The 13,313-nt window shown below is 51.7% G+C and overlaps 3 protein-coding genes across 3 annotated transcripts; 2 read left to right on the top strand and 1 right to left on the bottom strand.

Moving 5' to 3' along the window:
* Positions 1 to 1,663: 1,663 nt before the first annotated feature.
* On the top strand, positions 1,664 to 2,348 carry N0V96_010946 (uncharacterized protein; the record flags this gene model as incomplete). Its single annotated transcript, XM_065759105.1, has 2 exons — positions 1,664 to 2,137; positions 2,313 to 2,348. 2 exons carry the CDS (start codon positions 1,664 to 1,666, stop codon positions 2,346 to 2,348), a joined length of 510 nt encoding a protein of 169 aa, XP_065612203.1.
* Positions 2,349 to 4,079: 1,731 nt separating this feature from the next.
* On the bottom strand, positions 4,080 to 5,474 carry N0V96_010945 (uncharacterized protein; the record flags this gene model as incomplete). The annotated part of the gene is made up of 3 exons (XM_053195759.1): positions 4,080 to 4,126; positions 4,185 to 5,210; positions 5,264 to 5,474. The coding sequence occupies 3 exons, from the start codon at positions 5,472 to 5,474 to the stop codon at positions 4,080 to 4,082; spliced, it is 1,284 nt and encodes a 427-aa protein (XP_053046794.1).
* Positions 5,475 to 8,089: 2,615 nt separating this feature from the next.
* Positions 8,090 to 9,060, top strand: UBC4 (Ubiquitin-conjugating enzyme E2 4; the record flags this gene model as incomplete). The annotated part of the gene is made up of 5 exons (XM_053195760.1): positions 8,090 to 8,133; positions 8,348 to 8,393; positions 8,529 to 8,558; positions 8,684 to 8,867; positions 8,921 to 9,060. The coding sequence occupies 5 exons, from the start codon at positions 8,090 to 8,092 to the stop codon at positions 9,058 to 9,060; spliced, it is 444 nt and encodes a 147-aa protein (XP_053046795.1).
* Between the last annotated feature and the right edge of the window lie 4,253 nt (positions 9,061 to 13,313).

The raw sequence follows: 13,313 nt of genomic DNA, 5'->3' as shown, positions 1-13,313 counted from the left end.
TGAGGGTTTTTTCCGGGGGGTTTTTTTCGGGGGTGATTCCTCTTACATCACGCACATTTGATATTTATGCAGTATGATGCCAGCACTTAGGGACCCAACCTCTACAGGAAGTCCCAGGAGCAATGTAACCTCGAAGTCTTCGTCACCTGGCAAAGCCACTAATGCTCGATCCTCGGAGGGTTCACCAGCTTTGAGTGAGGCAATATATCCTACGTAGACGGCTGTCTTAAATGGAGCATGAAATGAGATCTCCTACGTAATACTTGGTCTAGTCCAGCATGATCATCGTTTTTTTCGAGGCCAAAAGCAGTAATATACCTCGACAAGTCCGCTGGGGTGTTACTATCACGACCTCTGGTGACACGAGGTTGTGAAAAATATGTCCCTTTCATTCCTAGCTTTGCCCCACGTCTGAAGTGAGGCGCCTATCATGAACGGAAATCAGCCTGCGCAATCCTCCCTCGGGCATTACAGTGACACAAATTCAGTTCCGGGAGGCTTTTTTGTGCTCCGCAGATTGGATGTTGCGTCAGCTTCATTCAAAGTGCTGAATACCCAGGCTATGTCCTTGATACTTCGCCCGAGTTTCGAGTGAAGTATGACTAAATCAAAACGATGTTACACTAAGGATCAACGGCGGTGGGCTGAGACGAGCGCAAAGTGAAGCGCTTCAGCTGACATGTCACTCAATGGGTGTCAAGGGCTACTGGCTCAGATTTAGCCCTAACACAATTGTATGTCATGATATTACGTTCGAGTATCTAGCAAATATCGAGTAACAGCATATTCGCCTTAGACCTATGCAGGTCTCGGCCTCACAGGCAGACTTCATAACTACTAGTATGTAGTGAAACGGACATAGTTATGCTGAGCCGCCAGGTAGACAACTACTAGCTTGAAGAGAAAATTAGCCCCCTGCATGTAGGACAGAGACAACAAGGCTTAGTTCTTTGCTTGGACGGAAAGCAGCCGGATTGAGGTGTTGTCGTTGAAGTTTGGCTCTCATGCAAGTAAGCTTACCTCACTTTCCCGCGCTACATTTGCTCCGTACGCGAGTTGATTGGCTCGTATAGGGGACGGCCCGGTCCATCTTGCTTACTTCGTTTACATTTTTCTTTGAACCGATGGCAAGGGACCTTTGCTTCTCAGGTTGACATCCAATCAAAGGAACCCTGGTGTGGCGATGAGTATTCTAAGTCAGGTCGATTAATCGAAGTGCATACTCACTAGAACAAGGTATTGAAAGCAGTTGTGGATATGACGATCGGTCATGTTCCAGTCTAACTGCTTTGCAACGCAAGGGCCTGATCCATCATAGCATCGACCTGTGGTGGTGATGAACTTTTGTTGTCTTCCTCCCTAGAGTCTAGGTTCATGGTCATGGATACCGTGGCAATAGGAAGTTGGCACTAGCACCGGGCGAAGCTATCCAGGAAGTGACTGGGATGACAACCATGGACTATCGAGTTGACATCAGCTATTCCTCGGACTTCCAGAACAACAAGTCATGTCTCGAGGCTCGAGAAGTTTCTATAAAAGGTTGACTTGGCTCACTCAAAAGCTCTCATCTATTGTCTATCATCATCATCATCATCACTTCAAACTTAATCACATTACTCAAGAAACAACACGATTCCCAATTCAAACCTCACCTCCTCTTAAAATGTACGCCTCCAAGATCTTCCTCGGCCTCATCGCCACCGTCTCGGCCATCGACATCTACGGCTACCGCAGCAACGAAAAGTGCAGCGGCGGAGACTACGTCGTCTGCACAAACGCCAACCCAGACAACTGCTGCGTTCGCGCCTCTGGCGACGTCTTCCGCAGCATCGGCTTCCGCGCCATCCCGACCAACTGGAGAATCATCGGCCGCGCCTTCAGCGGCGGCGACTGCAAGAACATCAAATACGTCGCCCAGTCCAACGGCGCGGCGAATGTCTGCTGCGGCGGGAGCAACTACTCTGGCGGCAACTATGGGTTCGCTACCAAGAAGCGCGATGAGGGCGCCGCTGAGGATGGGACCTGCGCCGCTTCTGCCGGAGGCTGCACTTCCGTTGCGAAGGGCGACTTGATGGTCTTTGAGAACGGACCCAAGTATAACATGACTGGTCTTGATGATGCTCTTTACACTGAACTGGTAAGTACAGCCGTGTATTTGATATTCTCTGCTCTCTGAAGTTCATATATACTGACATTGAGTTCTTTTCTTCTAGTAAGCTATAGTGCCCTTCATCTTCATAAATCAAACCTCCTCTTGTCTCACTTCCCAGCCCTTTCATTGTCAAAATTACTAACCTCTTTGTCACCAACAGTATTTCTATCTGGGAGAACGGCGGAAGCTCGGATGAGATCCCTGCCAAGTTCGATGCCTACAAGTTTGAGTAGAATCTTAATCAAGGGGTTGGTCAGGACTCAGGTCAGGAGAGGCGTCCAGGCGGCAACCCACTCATCTCCCCGATCTCACCAAGACCATGTCATGATCATCTACCCCCGTCATAATCTTTCTTCACTTTCTAGTATACAGCTTTTATCCTTTCAAGTCTTCGAGGACAGTACTGCATGGACACGTAGATAGCTAGCTGATCATTTCAACAATGGCGTATCTGTCTACCAATACAAGCAACATCTATTCTCTTCTCAGTGCAGTTCAACTTCGTACAACGATCGGATCACTCTAAGTCGGCAATTGGGTTAAAGCAGTTTGCGATCTAGGGCACGCTTGCTACAGAGTCAATAAGTAGGAAGAACGAACATGTACGGGTTAAGTGGAGCAAGTTGTAATATTGGCCCCGAAAACATGTATGAGCCCCGTGGGATTGCCCAGAATCTTTATTCCATCACTTAATGCCTCATACACAAGAAGACATTCTTAACACGATACACGTAGCCGAAACATGGTGAGTACATCTTCCACTAAGCCAATACCTTCATCCAAGCAACACAGCCTCGACAACCACAACCACCTCCCCTCAACCAAACCCTCACAAAACTCCAGAATCCCACATCCCTCCCTTCCTCCAATCCTCCTCTAACACCTCTCTCAGATCCCTCCACCACTCCCAAAACCTCTCTACAAACCCCCCATCCTCACCCCTCCTATCATCCCCGATGAACACTCCCCACCCCAGCGTGCTGAGATCCCTCGACAACAGCGGATTCGGACACCTACAGGACAACATCGTCCCATTTGAAGCAGAGACATCTCCGGCGAGGACGCCGAGGCAGGTTCTCAGTCGACACCGCTGCGCCCAGTCGATCGTCTCGGTTGCGGCGTCTTGTGATGGGGGAAGAGATGTCATTGCTTGATTTTCGGCTTGCTTCGTAATACTGGCGTATGGGAAGCGAGCACATGGCGCAGTGGGAGAGGAATCATCAGAGGACCTGGACTCCTTGAGGCGACGAGTGTGCGGAAGACAATACTGAAGGCTGTTTCGAGACCTTGGTTCTGCTACCCGCAGATCCACGCTGGGAAATCGATGGCGTAAGCTTATCTGCGCCGGGAGATTCAAGCAAAAAGGAAATTTGATATACAATTGTGTTTGAGTGGTTCATCAGTCCTAGAAGGAAGCAATGATTAAATTAAGCAAAGTCAACTTCAGCTAGGTACAAGTAGATGGAGGGGTGCTTGATAGTCGGAAGTGAGGCTGTGAGGCTGATGGTGCGTGCTTGAGTCCTATTAGTTAGTCCTACCTCTAGGCTACTAGCCCCGTGAAGGATGAGCATCCACGCCAGTTCATTAGAACATTAGCGCAATAGCAAGGTGAGGACGCCTGCGGCCGCGATTAATCCGACAGGCTTTGCCTCGAGTTAATTAGGATTATCGAAAATGTCGCAATGTTTTTGAGCTTCCCACAATAGCAGTGCATCCATCATTCGATCTTGAAGAGTGACAAGGTTAAAGCGGTTCATGATCATGATGTGCTCCCGCCTGAGATGCGTTGCATCGCAGGTAAGGGCAAATTTGATAGTAGACATAGATTTTGCAGGTTTCTCATCCAAGATTTGTATGTTTTGATCCACCGTACCCGTTCCCCGGCGTCAAGGTAATATACAAGACCGCATTCTCACATCTCACAAGATTACACAAATGCTTGGATACCAGTGATGGCCCGACCCAGAATGAGACCTGTTGGTTAGGTTAGTGACAAATATTCCAAAAGCTTGCAACCAGGGGAGCAACTCACTGTGAATATCACTCTGTCCCTCGTACGTCTGCGTCACGAAAAGGTTGGCAACGTGACGCCCAATACCATACTCATCACTGACAGCATTACCACCAAAGATCTCTTGCAGCACGCGCGCATTCTGCAGGGCCCGATCGCAGTTCTGGCGCTTGACCATGCTGATCATCTCGGGCGTCGCCTTGCCCTCATCCTTGAGCCTGCCGACCTGGATCGCGGCAACGGTACCATATGCCGCGTCCGTCGCAGCGTCGGCCAGTTTCTTCTGTACGAGCTGGTACTTGGCGATGGGGTTGCCCTTGAACTGCTTCCGCTCAAGCGAGTACGTCCTGGCGCGGGCAATGCAGTCCTCAAGGGCACCAATGACGCCCAGGGAGATACCGTATCTCGCGCTGTTGAGACACGAGAAGGGGCCTCGCAGTCCTTCGACCGAGGGGAACATGTTCTCCTTCGGGACTGGCACATCGTCGAGCTGGATCATGCCCGTAATGGAGGCTCGCAGGCCGTTTTTGTTCTTGATGGCTGGCGTCTCGAGAGTGCCGGGCGGGCACTGAGACCGTTCAACTAGGAACCCTCTGATCTTACCCGTCTCTTGCAGCTTCGCCCAGACCATCAACACATCGGAAATGGGCGAGTTTGTGATCCATGTCTTGGCACCAGAAAGAGAGTAGTAGCCCTCCTTGGTCGGGTGAGGCTTAGCCGTCGTCTCCATGGAGCCGGGGTCACTGCCGTGGTTGGGCTCTGTCAAACCAAACGCGCCGAGCATCTTTCCTGTGGCCATCTTTGGCAGGAATCTCTCCTTTTGCTCCTCGGTGCCGAACTCAGCAATGCCACCCATGACCAGCGACGACTGGACGGACATGCCAGAGCGGTAGCCACTATCGACTCTCTCAACGGCCTTTGTGATGAGTCCTCCGGCAACGGTAGAGACACCGGCACATCCATAGCCTTCGATTGTTGCTCCGAGGAGCCCCAGTTCGCCCATCTCCTCAAGGATCTTCTGGTCATATTGCTCGTCGCGGTAGGCCTCTATGGAGAGTGGTTAGTGTAAGCCATGGCAGTTACTGGAAGGGAAAACATACGAAGAACACGCGGCAGCATGCGCTCCTGGCAGTATCGCTCAGCCGTCTCAGAAATGGCGACTTCCTCCTCAGTCAATAGGTTCTTTGCATTCAAGGGATCCTCCCAGTTGAAGACCGGGCCATCAGAGGCGGAGGCGAAGGTTCTCGCGGCGGGCAAGGTGCGCCTTGCGTCGCATCGTTTCGCGCATGTTCTCAAGGCGTTGCGATACATTCTGGCTACTCCTGATTAATTGACTATTCCTCACGGTTGGTTGGGGAGGAATCGTGCCGCCATCATGGCGGGAACATGGTCTTGAAGACCGGGCACGGGGCGTCTTCCCCGCCAGGAGCTGTCCCGAGCAGCATCCGAGGCACAATGGGGGTCGTATCTGATTGGCTGAACGGTTGAAGATGATGATTACATAATACCCGGTGTCGGCGAATGACGTCGTCGCGGACAGTCTTAGATGGGATGCGGTCAAAGGTGTTATGTCCGCTTTGAATAATACCCGGAATTAGTTCCGAATAGTGCGTGCTTGCCGAGTGCTAGACACGGTTCCCCAGATTGTCGGTCATGCAATGAAGCATTTCGGGACATTAGATGGGACTGTTGGTAGCTAGGCTCAGCCACAACTTGGAGCGTGGGAATTGATGATAGCGAGACTTGCCTGGGGAGGGGCTGTTGTGAAAAAGGAAAAAGCCGGAGCAGGGGAGGTCAAGTACAAGAATAGGAACAGGCTGGGTGCGGATTGGGGTTGAAAGGTTTGAAACATGCCAGGGCAATGCCTTGGCCCTTTGTTCGGCAGCAGCCGGCAGAGTTCAGACCCAGGATGAGATGCTCGAGAGGTACATGTGTTTTTGGGCTTCGCCCGGTACCCAAGTCAAGTACAGGATTCGGGCGACACCTAAGAGCCGGACGTCATTCGCGGTAGCCGGGGGCAGCCATGGGATGGCAGATGCAAAAATGCAAAATGTAGAGTGCAGGCAGAGATGCGAGGAGTTGGTGTTGATGGAAAGAGACCGCCGAGAAGAAAATGGTGAGTGTCGAGCAAGAACGACACATGTTGTACGAGGTTTCAGGTACGCCATATCCCAGAAGGATGAGCTGATTCCGGAATCCGGGGTGCTTTCTTGCGTGAGAACTGATGCGCCGCTGTTGGCTAGACGGCATCGAGGGTCAGATCCGTCACCCAGTTGGGTAGGATGCATAAGATGTCTTTTCTCTTGCCATCCAGGTAGCAATCGATAATACTACGCGGTTACTTAGGGCATTTGGCGCCTATACTAAGGCAGGTAGATGCAGATGCTTAGGTACTGGTACTCTGAAGTCTGGGCTGTTGTATTGGCAGAAGACTATACTGTGTACAGTAGGTAGGGAACCGCTTCGGCCAGGCTAAGAAGTGGTGAGGCTGATGCACCTGCTGAGTCATCGAGTGGCATAACCAAAGCCGCCACCAGTCAGCAATTGTCATCAGTTAGGTAGGTAGTGTTGTAGGTGAGGTGCTGTCAAATGAGGATGTGGCGGTGCACAGCTCAAGGTATCCTCTGAGTGTCCATCACAACTGGAAGAAAGTGGCCACAGAACCACTGTTTGTTTGGTTTGAATGAAACTTGTCGCCCGGTAATTGAGGCTGACGATTCAGAGTGAATGGCCAATGATGACTGAATGAGACGAGGAACTTCGATGGGTGTCATCGTTTGTCAACCTCCCAATCCCCTGGGGACAGACTGAGGCGGTAATGACCAATCAATAATCATAACTCATTAGTCACCAGCCACATTTGCATTTGCTGCGCCCGGCTCATGCTTCTGTTGACGCTCACAAATCGAATGGAATCCGTGGAGAGGAACAGTCCATCCAGGGCCATTCAGGGTTCAAGTTCAGTAATAATGAGTACCTTTGGTAGTAAATTTGGCAGAAAGGTACTTTGCGGGCGGTTACTGCCCGGTCGTGTCAGTGAACGAATGGAAGAAAGTGGATGATGGCAGTCCGAACCTGACGGGACGGGAATGGAAGCCACCCACCACAGCAGCACCACCATGGTTCGCGCTGGGCAGCCTCAGTGCCTTCCTTTAAGCCTTAGGTTTGGCGCTCTCCTCCCCCCCTCCTTCCCACTTCCTGCCTTTTCCCCTCCAAAGTGGCTCCTGCCTACCCAAGACTCACCCCTTCCCGTCATTTTTCGCCAGGCCCGACCACTGACTTCCTTTCTCTCCTTCCTTTCCCTCCCACCCCATTCCAATCTCAACATCAATCTGTAACGGGACCGCCACGAAGCGAATCGATTCCTTCACGAACACCGCGTAATATCTTTCACGGGCGATATACCGAACGACCTTATACACACGATCGGGCTCTTTTCTTTTCGGGAGCATCTTCTTCGGGGATAAATCTTCCCTCGTTCAGGTACTGTACGCCTCTCCCCACACCAGCACATGATTTGCACCCAAAACCGTCACATCCACGCTTCCCACGACGCCTGCTGCTGCTGCATCGACGCCGACCACATCGAGAATCCTCTTCGTCTTCGGCATACACACATATATTCATAAAGTGCCATACCAACACGGCTTTGGTATCTTTGGCATCCCCGTGCATCTCGACGCATGCCACTCCGTTTCGCTTTCGCAGCCGACGCAAACGACAAAAGACCAGCAGCAGCAGCAGCAGCAGCAACAGTGCAGCCCACCACCCCTCCACCCACGCCTGCCCGCATCCTGCATCCAAAAAAAGCCCACCACCGCCGACCGCTTTCGCTGACTTTTGCCCCTCACAACAACAGAACATAGCATTTGCGCTTCGGCGATCGACCATCTTCTAGATACCCCCATCCACAAACCACATCCAAAATGGCTCTTAAGCGCATTAACAAGGAGCTCACTGATCTCGGCCGGTACGTTGCCTACACGCTTTTCGTCATTTAAACTCGCAGCCTTTTTGTCGCAGCCCGAGACGTCAGGTGGGGCCATCGGGAGCGGGGTCTTCTTCAACAAGGACTGCTGCAACTTTTCAGCTCGGTCGGGCCACTGATGTTGATGGCGATGGCGGCATCGAACCGACGAGTGTGATTCAAGAGACGCCCAATGCTGACTTCCTTTCTTTGACAGTGACCCGCCCTCTTCCTGCTCTGCCGGCCCCGTCGGCGAAGATCTGGTACGTCGACCACTTCTTTCCCGATAAGCGCCCGCTGTGGTGATGCCTTGAATCATGACTCAGCCGAGCACGAGATCACGGATTCCCAGTGCCCACGATGGGATATGTAGACATTTGCTGACTGGATTCGTATAGTTCCACTGGCAAGCGACGATTATGGGACCCGTAAGTCTATTTCCCCTCGCGAACGCTTTGTTGGTTGGACCTGGCCCTGTTTTGCGAGATCCAGCCACCTTACCAGCTGGAAACAACGCCGAGAAACAAAGCATGTGGCTAACATCTACGTTCAGGGCGACTCTCCTTACTCTGGCGGCGTCTTCTTCCTCGCCATCCACTTCCCTACCGACTACCCCTTCAAGCCTCCCAAAGTCAACTTCACCACTCGCATCTACCACCCCAACATCAACTCCAACGGCAGCATTTGCTTAGATATTCTGCGTGACCAGTGGAGTCCGGCGTTGACCATCTCCAAGGGTACGTCATCTCATACCTAAGTACAAGCCCGACGTAATGCTAACATGTGACAGTCCTGTTGTCCATTTGCTCAATGCTGACGGACCCCAACCCCGACGACCCTCTGGTGCCCGAGATTGCACACGTCTACAAGACGGACCGCGCCAGATACGAGGCCACCGCTCGCGAGTGGACTCGCAAGTACGCTATTTAGACGGTGCTCGAGGCATGATGGTTGGACGAGTATGACAGGCGACGGCTTTCCTCCCTCTCTTCGACAGCTCTGGCGTACGATTAGGTCATGGTCATTGCTCTCCGTTGCGGTTTGGGATCTCTTTCGTTTCACCAGCACACACAATACGGTTCGGCCGTCGAAACAAAACACTTGACGGCGGATTGGCATTCTCGAGAAGAGGTTACGCGGGCAATGTGAATAGAAGACGGACCGATCAGACAGTTAGCAGCACAGGTACCACGTACGGGTTTTCATACGGCAAGGCTTCATGTTTCTACTGCATTGACGCTGCATTGCTGCGTACGTTTTGGTTGACACCTCATAAGAGACGACTGGTAGCCATCGTACCCAATTGTTTCCGTGATGAATTCGATTTTGTGTGTTTGTGTCCCTGTCCCAAGTTTAATGTTTCTCAAAACCAGTGTAGGTTGCTAAATATCCTCAGCGCTTGGAGGGCGAAGAACAGTTGCGGTCGGTGAGCGACGCCCTTGGTTGATATTTGACCAGAGCTCATGCCGTTACCCAGGATCTAGCCCGAAAAGAGTTTCTACAGGACCAAGTGATCGACAAGACCGAGTGATGCCAATGTAACATCGGCCTATCCCAGGCGGCGGCCATCGACTGCCGGGAGCCGTGTTTAAAGGCCCGTCCATAGGGCGTTTGATACATTGTGATTCTCTCATAGAACGGAACGTGTCTTCCGTGTCATGGGCATCAGGTCTAGATGTGCCGGGTTGACTTACCCGGGTTCAGTGATCTAGGACACCGGCTCCGGGGACCCGGAGAACTAAGGATCCGAGGATCATGGTGATGGGTTTAGGGGAGGCAAGATCTGGGTAGATGCCACTGTGGCTGCGTGTGTCGCGTTATGGGTTGGGGAAGGAGACTTGATGGTATAGGTGAGGATGAGGGATGTTGTATTTTCTGGAAGTCTGTAGGAAGAGGCAATGCTATGTTATTTGCTTAAGAAGGATTACATATCGAAAGTTATTGATTATCAAAATCGGCAGAGTCCCCATGGGAGCATGTCGCGAGATGCGAGAAATAAGTCCCAGAAGCTCCGTCATTTGGTGTATGTTATTCAAAGGAGAAGGTGTGAGGAAGACGTCTTGCTTGTTTAGCCATGTTCATGGTGCTGAGTAGGAACGATGGAGGTTTCGTGGCTGTTGACATGAAATCTCAGATGAGAGACACCTCAAGTCCACGGGGATGACAAACAGCATGTTCACCCGAGGTTGTAAATCCAGTGAGATTCTGCCTTGTGTCCCAGCTGAATGCTTTCAATAGCTGGGGATCGCGACAAGAGGAAGAAGGGACGAAGGGTACAAAATAGCTGATGTTTATGAAAGAGGCGGAAGATTTTCGTGATAGCTTCCAGATAGCTTTGCGCGCAGCACGCAGGTTTAGGCACTTTCTGACCTCATCTTCGCGCGATGAGTAGAACTGCTTCTTAGACGGATCTTCTTAAAGAAAGGTATGGCAGTACGAATAGCAATCAGAGTGATTTACCAAAGGCTGATGATCGTCCTTGGCAAGGGCATCTCCCGTCCTGGTTCAACAATATGAAGGATACCAGTCCACGAGTACAGCCTCAGCCCTCCATCCTTAAATCGTCCAACGCTAAGATACCTCTTTGATCACATTATTAAAAACAAGGTAAACAGCAATGGGCGCAGATAGATCGTGTTCGGAACATTGTCATATGCATCACATAAACGACGTTGCAGGAAAGAACTTGAACTGGGACCAGCCTTCAGAAAGGCTAGTGGCCTGCGGGTTCGCCGTTGCTTGGATCTTTCCTTACCCTAATTTGTAGGGCCAGAAAACATGCACGACATCAGTCCAAACGAAACGTGTGAGGCCTAGTTTGGAAGTGGTGGTGGTCCCTTTAGCCGAGGATGGAAAGAGAATCGTTTCCCTTTACGTAGGCAGCCGGGCGCTGGCAGAGATGAGATGGACGTGTACGGCGATGGAGCGCCCATTCTTCCAGGGACGGAAGAGGTGTTCATGAATCGAGCGAATCGACTAGCTCCAGCAGAGCGGCATCGGCAATGGTAGTGGTATCCGTGTGTGTGCGGCTCTTTCCCAGCCGCGGAAGGGGCAAGTGGTTTCATTTGAAGAGTACAAGAGGTGGGATTACTCAAAACGACCGGTAGATGCGAGAGGGCCGGCCGGGTAGGCAGAGGAGAGGAAAGACGGGAGCCTGTGCCCTGCGTCCCTCATTCAAGCGTGTGTGCCCTATGCGGACCTCGACACGCTGATGGGGAGCAAAGGGTGAATGCTGTTCAGGAGAGGACAAGGCTGGTATGTTTTGAGACTTGATGATTTGAAGTCGAGGGCTCGAGTGTTGGTGGTATGCCAGACGGCCATTGTTCGGGAACAATCGTCTCCAGTGTAGTGGGACGGAAGAAAACGGGCCTCGCGTTCGAGAAGTGTTCAAAGGAGAGGGCAGTATTCCGATGCTTCGGATAACTGTGCCGTGTAGGTCGACTCGAGGTGTGCCCGCTCCCCGGCAGAGGTCGAGCGAATATCGCGCGTTTTGTAAAGGTGGGAATGGAGTCTGTTCAGGAGACAGGGGCTTGTGTCGTTTGAATTTCAAGGGACTGGTCGAGCGACGGAGGTGTTCCTGGACCGTGGTGAACGGGGGGTCTTGCTTCTCGGAGCAAATAAGGTAAAATGTTGACAGGCTGAAGAATGCGGGATGTAATTAAGTGTACTTCCAGAGGCTTGGAAGAGACACATTTGAGTGAGTCTGTATCAGATAGATGGAATGAGGCTGATAGAGACATAGTTTGAAATGTGGGGATCTTCAGCCGCTGGGTTGATGATGACATGCAGTTCGACGAAGGAGAGTCCCCAACAACCCAAAGGGGAAAGCTCTCAGAGGGGCGGCAGATTGATAATCTAGCAATGTGTGATTGGTGGGATGCGTTTTCTCTTTGAGTAGCCGAGTACAGATGACTTCGGCTTCAGTTGCATGCATTGAGGATCTTCACTGAGCTCGCCGGCAAGCGCACTTACTAGCATCTTTCAAGCCAAGGGTAAGGGCAGGTGAATTTCTAAACAGACACGAACCGCGAGCTTGTCTTATCAACGAATGGTTGACAACTTGGCAAGACTGTGTCTCGACGTAGTTGAAGCAGGGGAAACGAGGGGCATTCTCTGCGTAAGCAATGTGCGGCAGAGCGCCATTGAAGTTGGCTTGAGGTTGCCAATGATCTACGTTGGCGGTGGAAAGGGGTAGAACAGCTTCAAATATGAACTGATGTTTGCATATGCCGCTACGTGGAGGTAGCCCTGAGTGCGTAGATTCTGAGTGATCTTCCACTAGGATGTTGAGTGGTTGACGGGGGATCAATCTGCGCGGTGACGGGACGAGATGTGCGGCGGGAGACGAGCCAGAGGTTTGGCAATCAGCCGCGTACGGAAAGTAGCAGATGGCGAATGTGCAGCCGGTGCCTCTCTCTGAGTGCAGTCCAGGGCAGGGCGAGTCGAGGGACCCTAGCCAATGAGAGTGCTAAGAATATTCCGGCGTCAGTGAACAGAGACGGAAGGGCGGGAAGAAGGGGGTGAATTGTGGAAAAGGGGGAGTGTGGCTCTGAAGCCATGTGGTTTCTGAGACTGAATAGACGAGGTATTGGCTGGGAAGAGTGAAGAAGAGAATGACCAACGAGGTTATCGAAAGTCTCGAGAAATGCTTCCGAAGGGGAAGCCAAGTCGGATCCGCCGCTTAGTAACGAGCCAAAATGCGTTAAGCAACACCGCACACTCATACCCGAATGACTAACAGTCCTCTGAAGGTGTGATAATGAAAGGGCCAAAGTGTGCATACCGTAGCAGCCATGAAGCGCCACAATCAGTGAAAAGGCAGTCGAGAGAGAGACAGACTTGACAACCTACACAGGAAGAAAGAAGAGTTGTGAAATCAGAATTGTGTCAAAGCATCCCTGGCGAAACAAGCTGTGACACGGGCTTAGGCGACGAATCGAGACGCTCGCCCCTCTTTTACGTCTCCGAAACGACTCTTGGTCCAATCAGGCGGGCGAAAACCGAACCCCCGCCAAGGGTACGTATCGCATTCTGAAGCTTGCCCTGGTCTTGTTTGGGAGCCACTGCGGTAACGACTGACGAGGATTGGAGGAACAGGTGGCTTTCATCAAGACTTGTTGCCTGTGCCTGTTGGCTGGGGGCGTATCGATGTGCAACTGGGCGGTTTGGAAGTTTGTAGGCCG

Source organism: Colletotrichum fioriniae (assembly GCF_027942845.1).
Source record: "Colletotrichum fioriniae strain IMI 355084 chromosome Unknown scaffold_16, whole genome shotgun sequence".
NCBI lineage: Eukaryota > Fungi > Ascomycota > Sordariomycetes > Glomerellales > Glomerellaceae > Colletotrichum > Colletotrichum fioriniae.
Note: the sequence above shows the minus strand (reverse complement) of the source record. Positions and strands in the feature narration are given on the sequence as shown.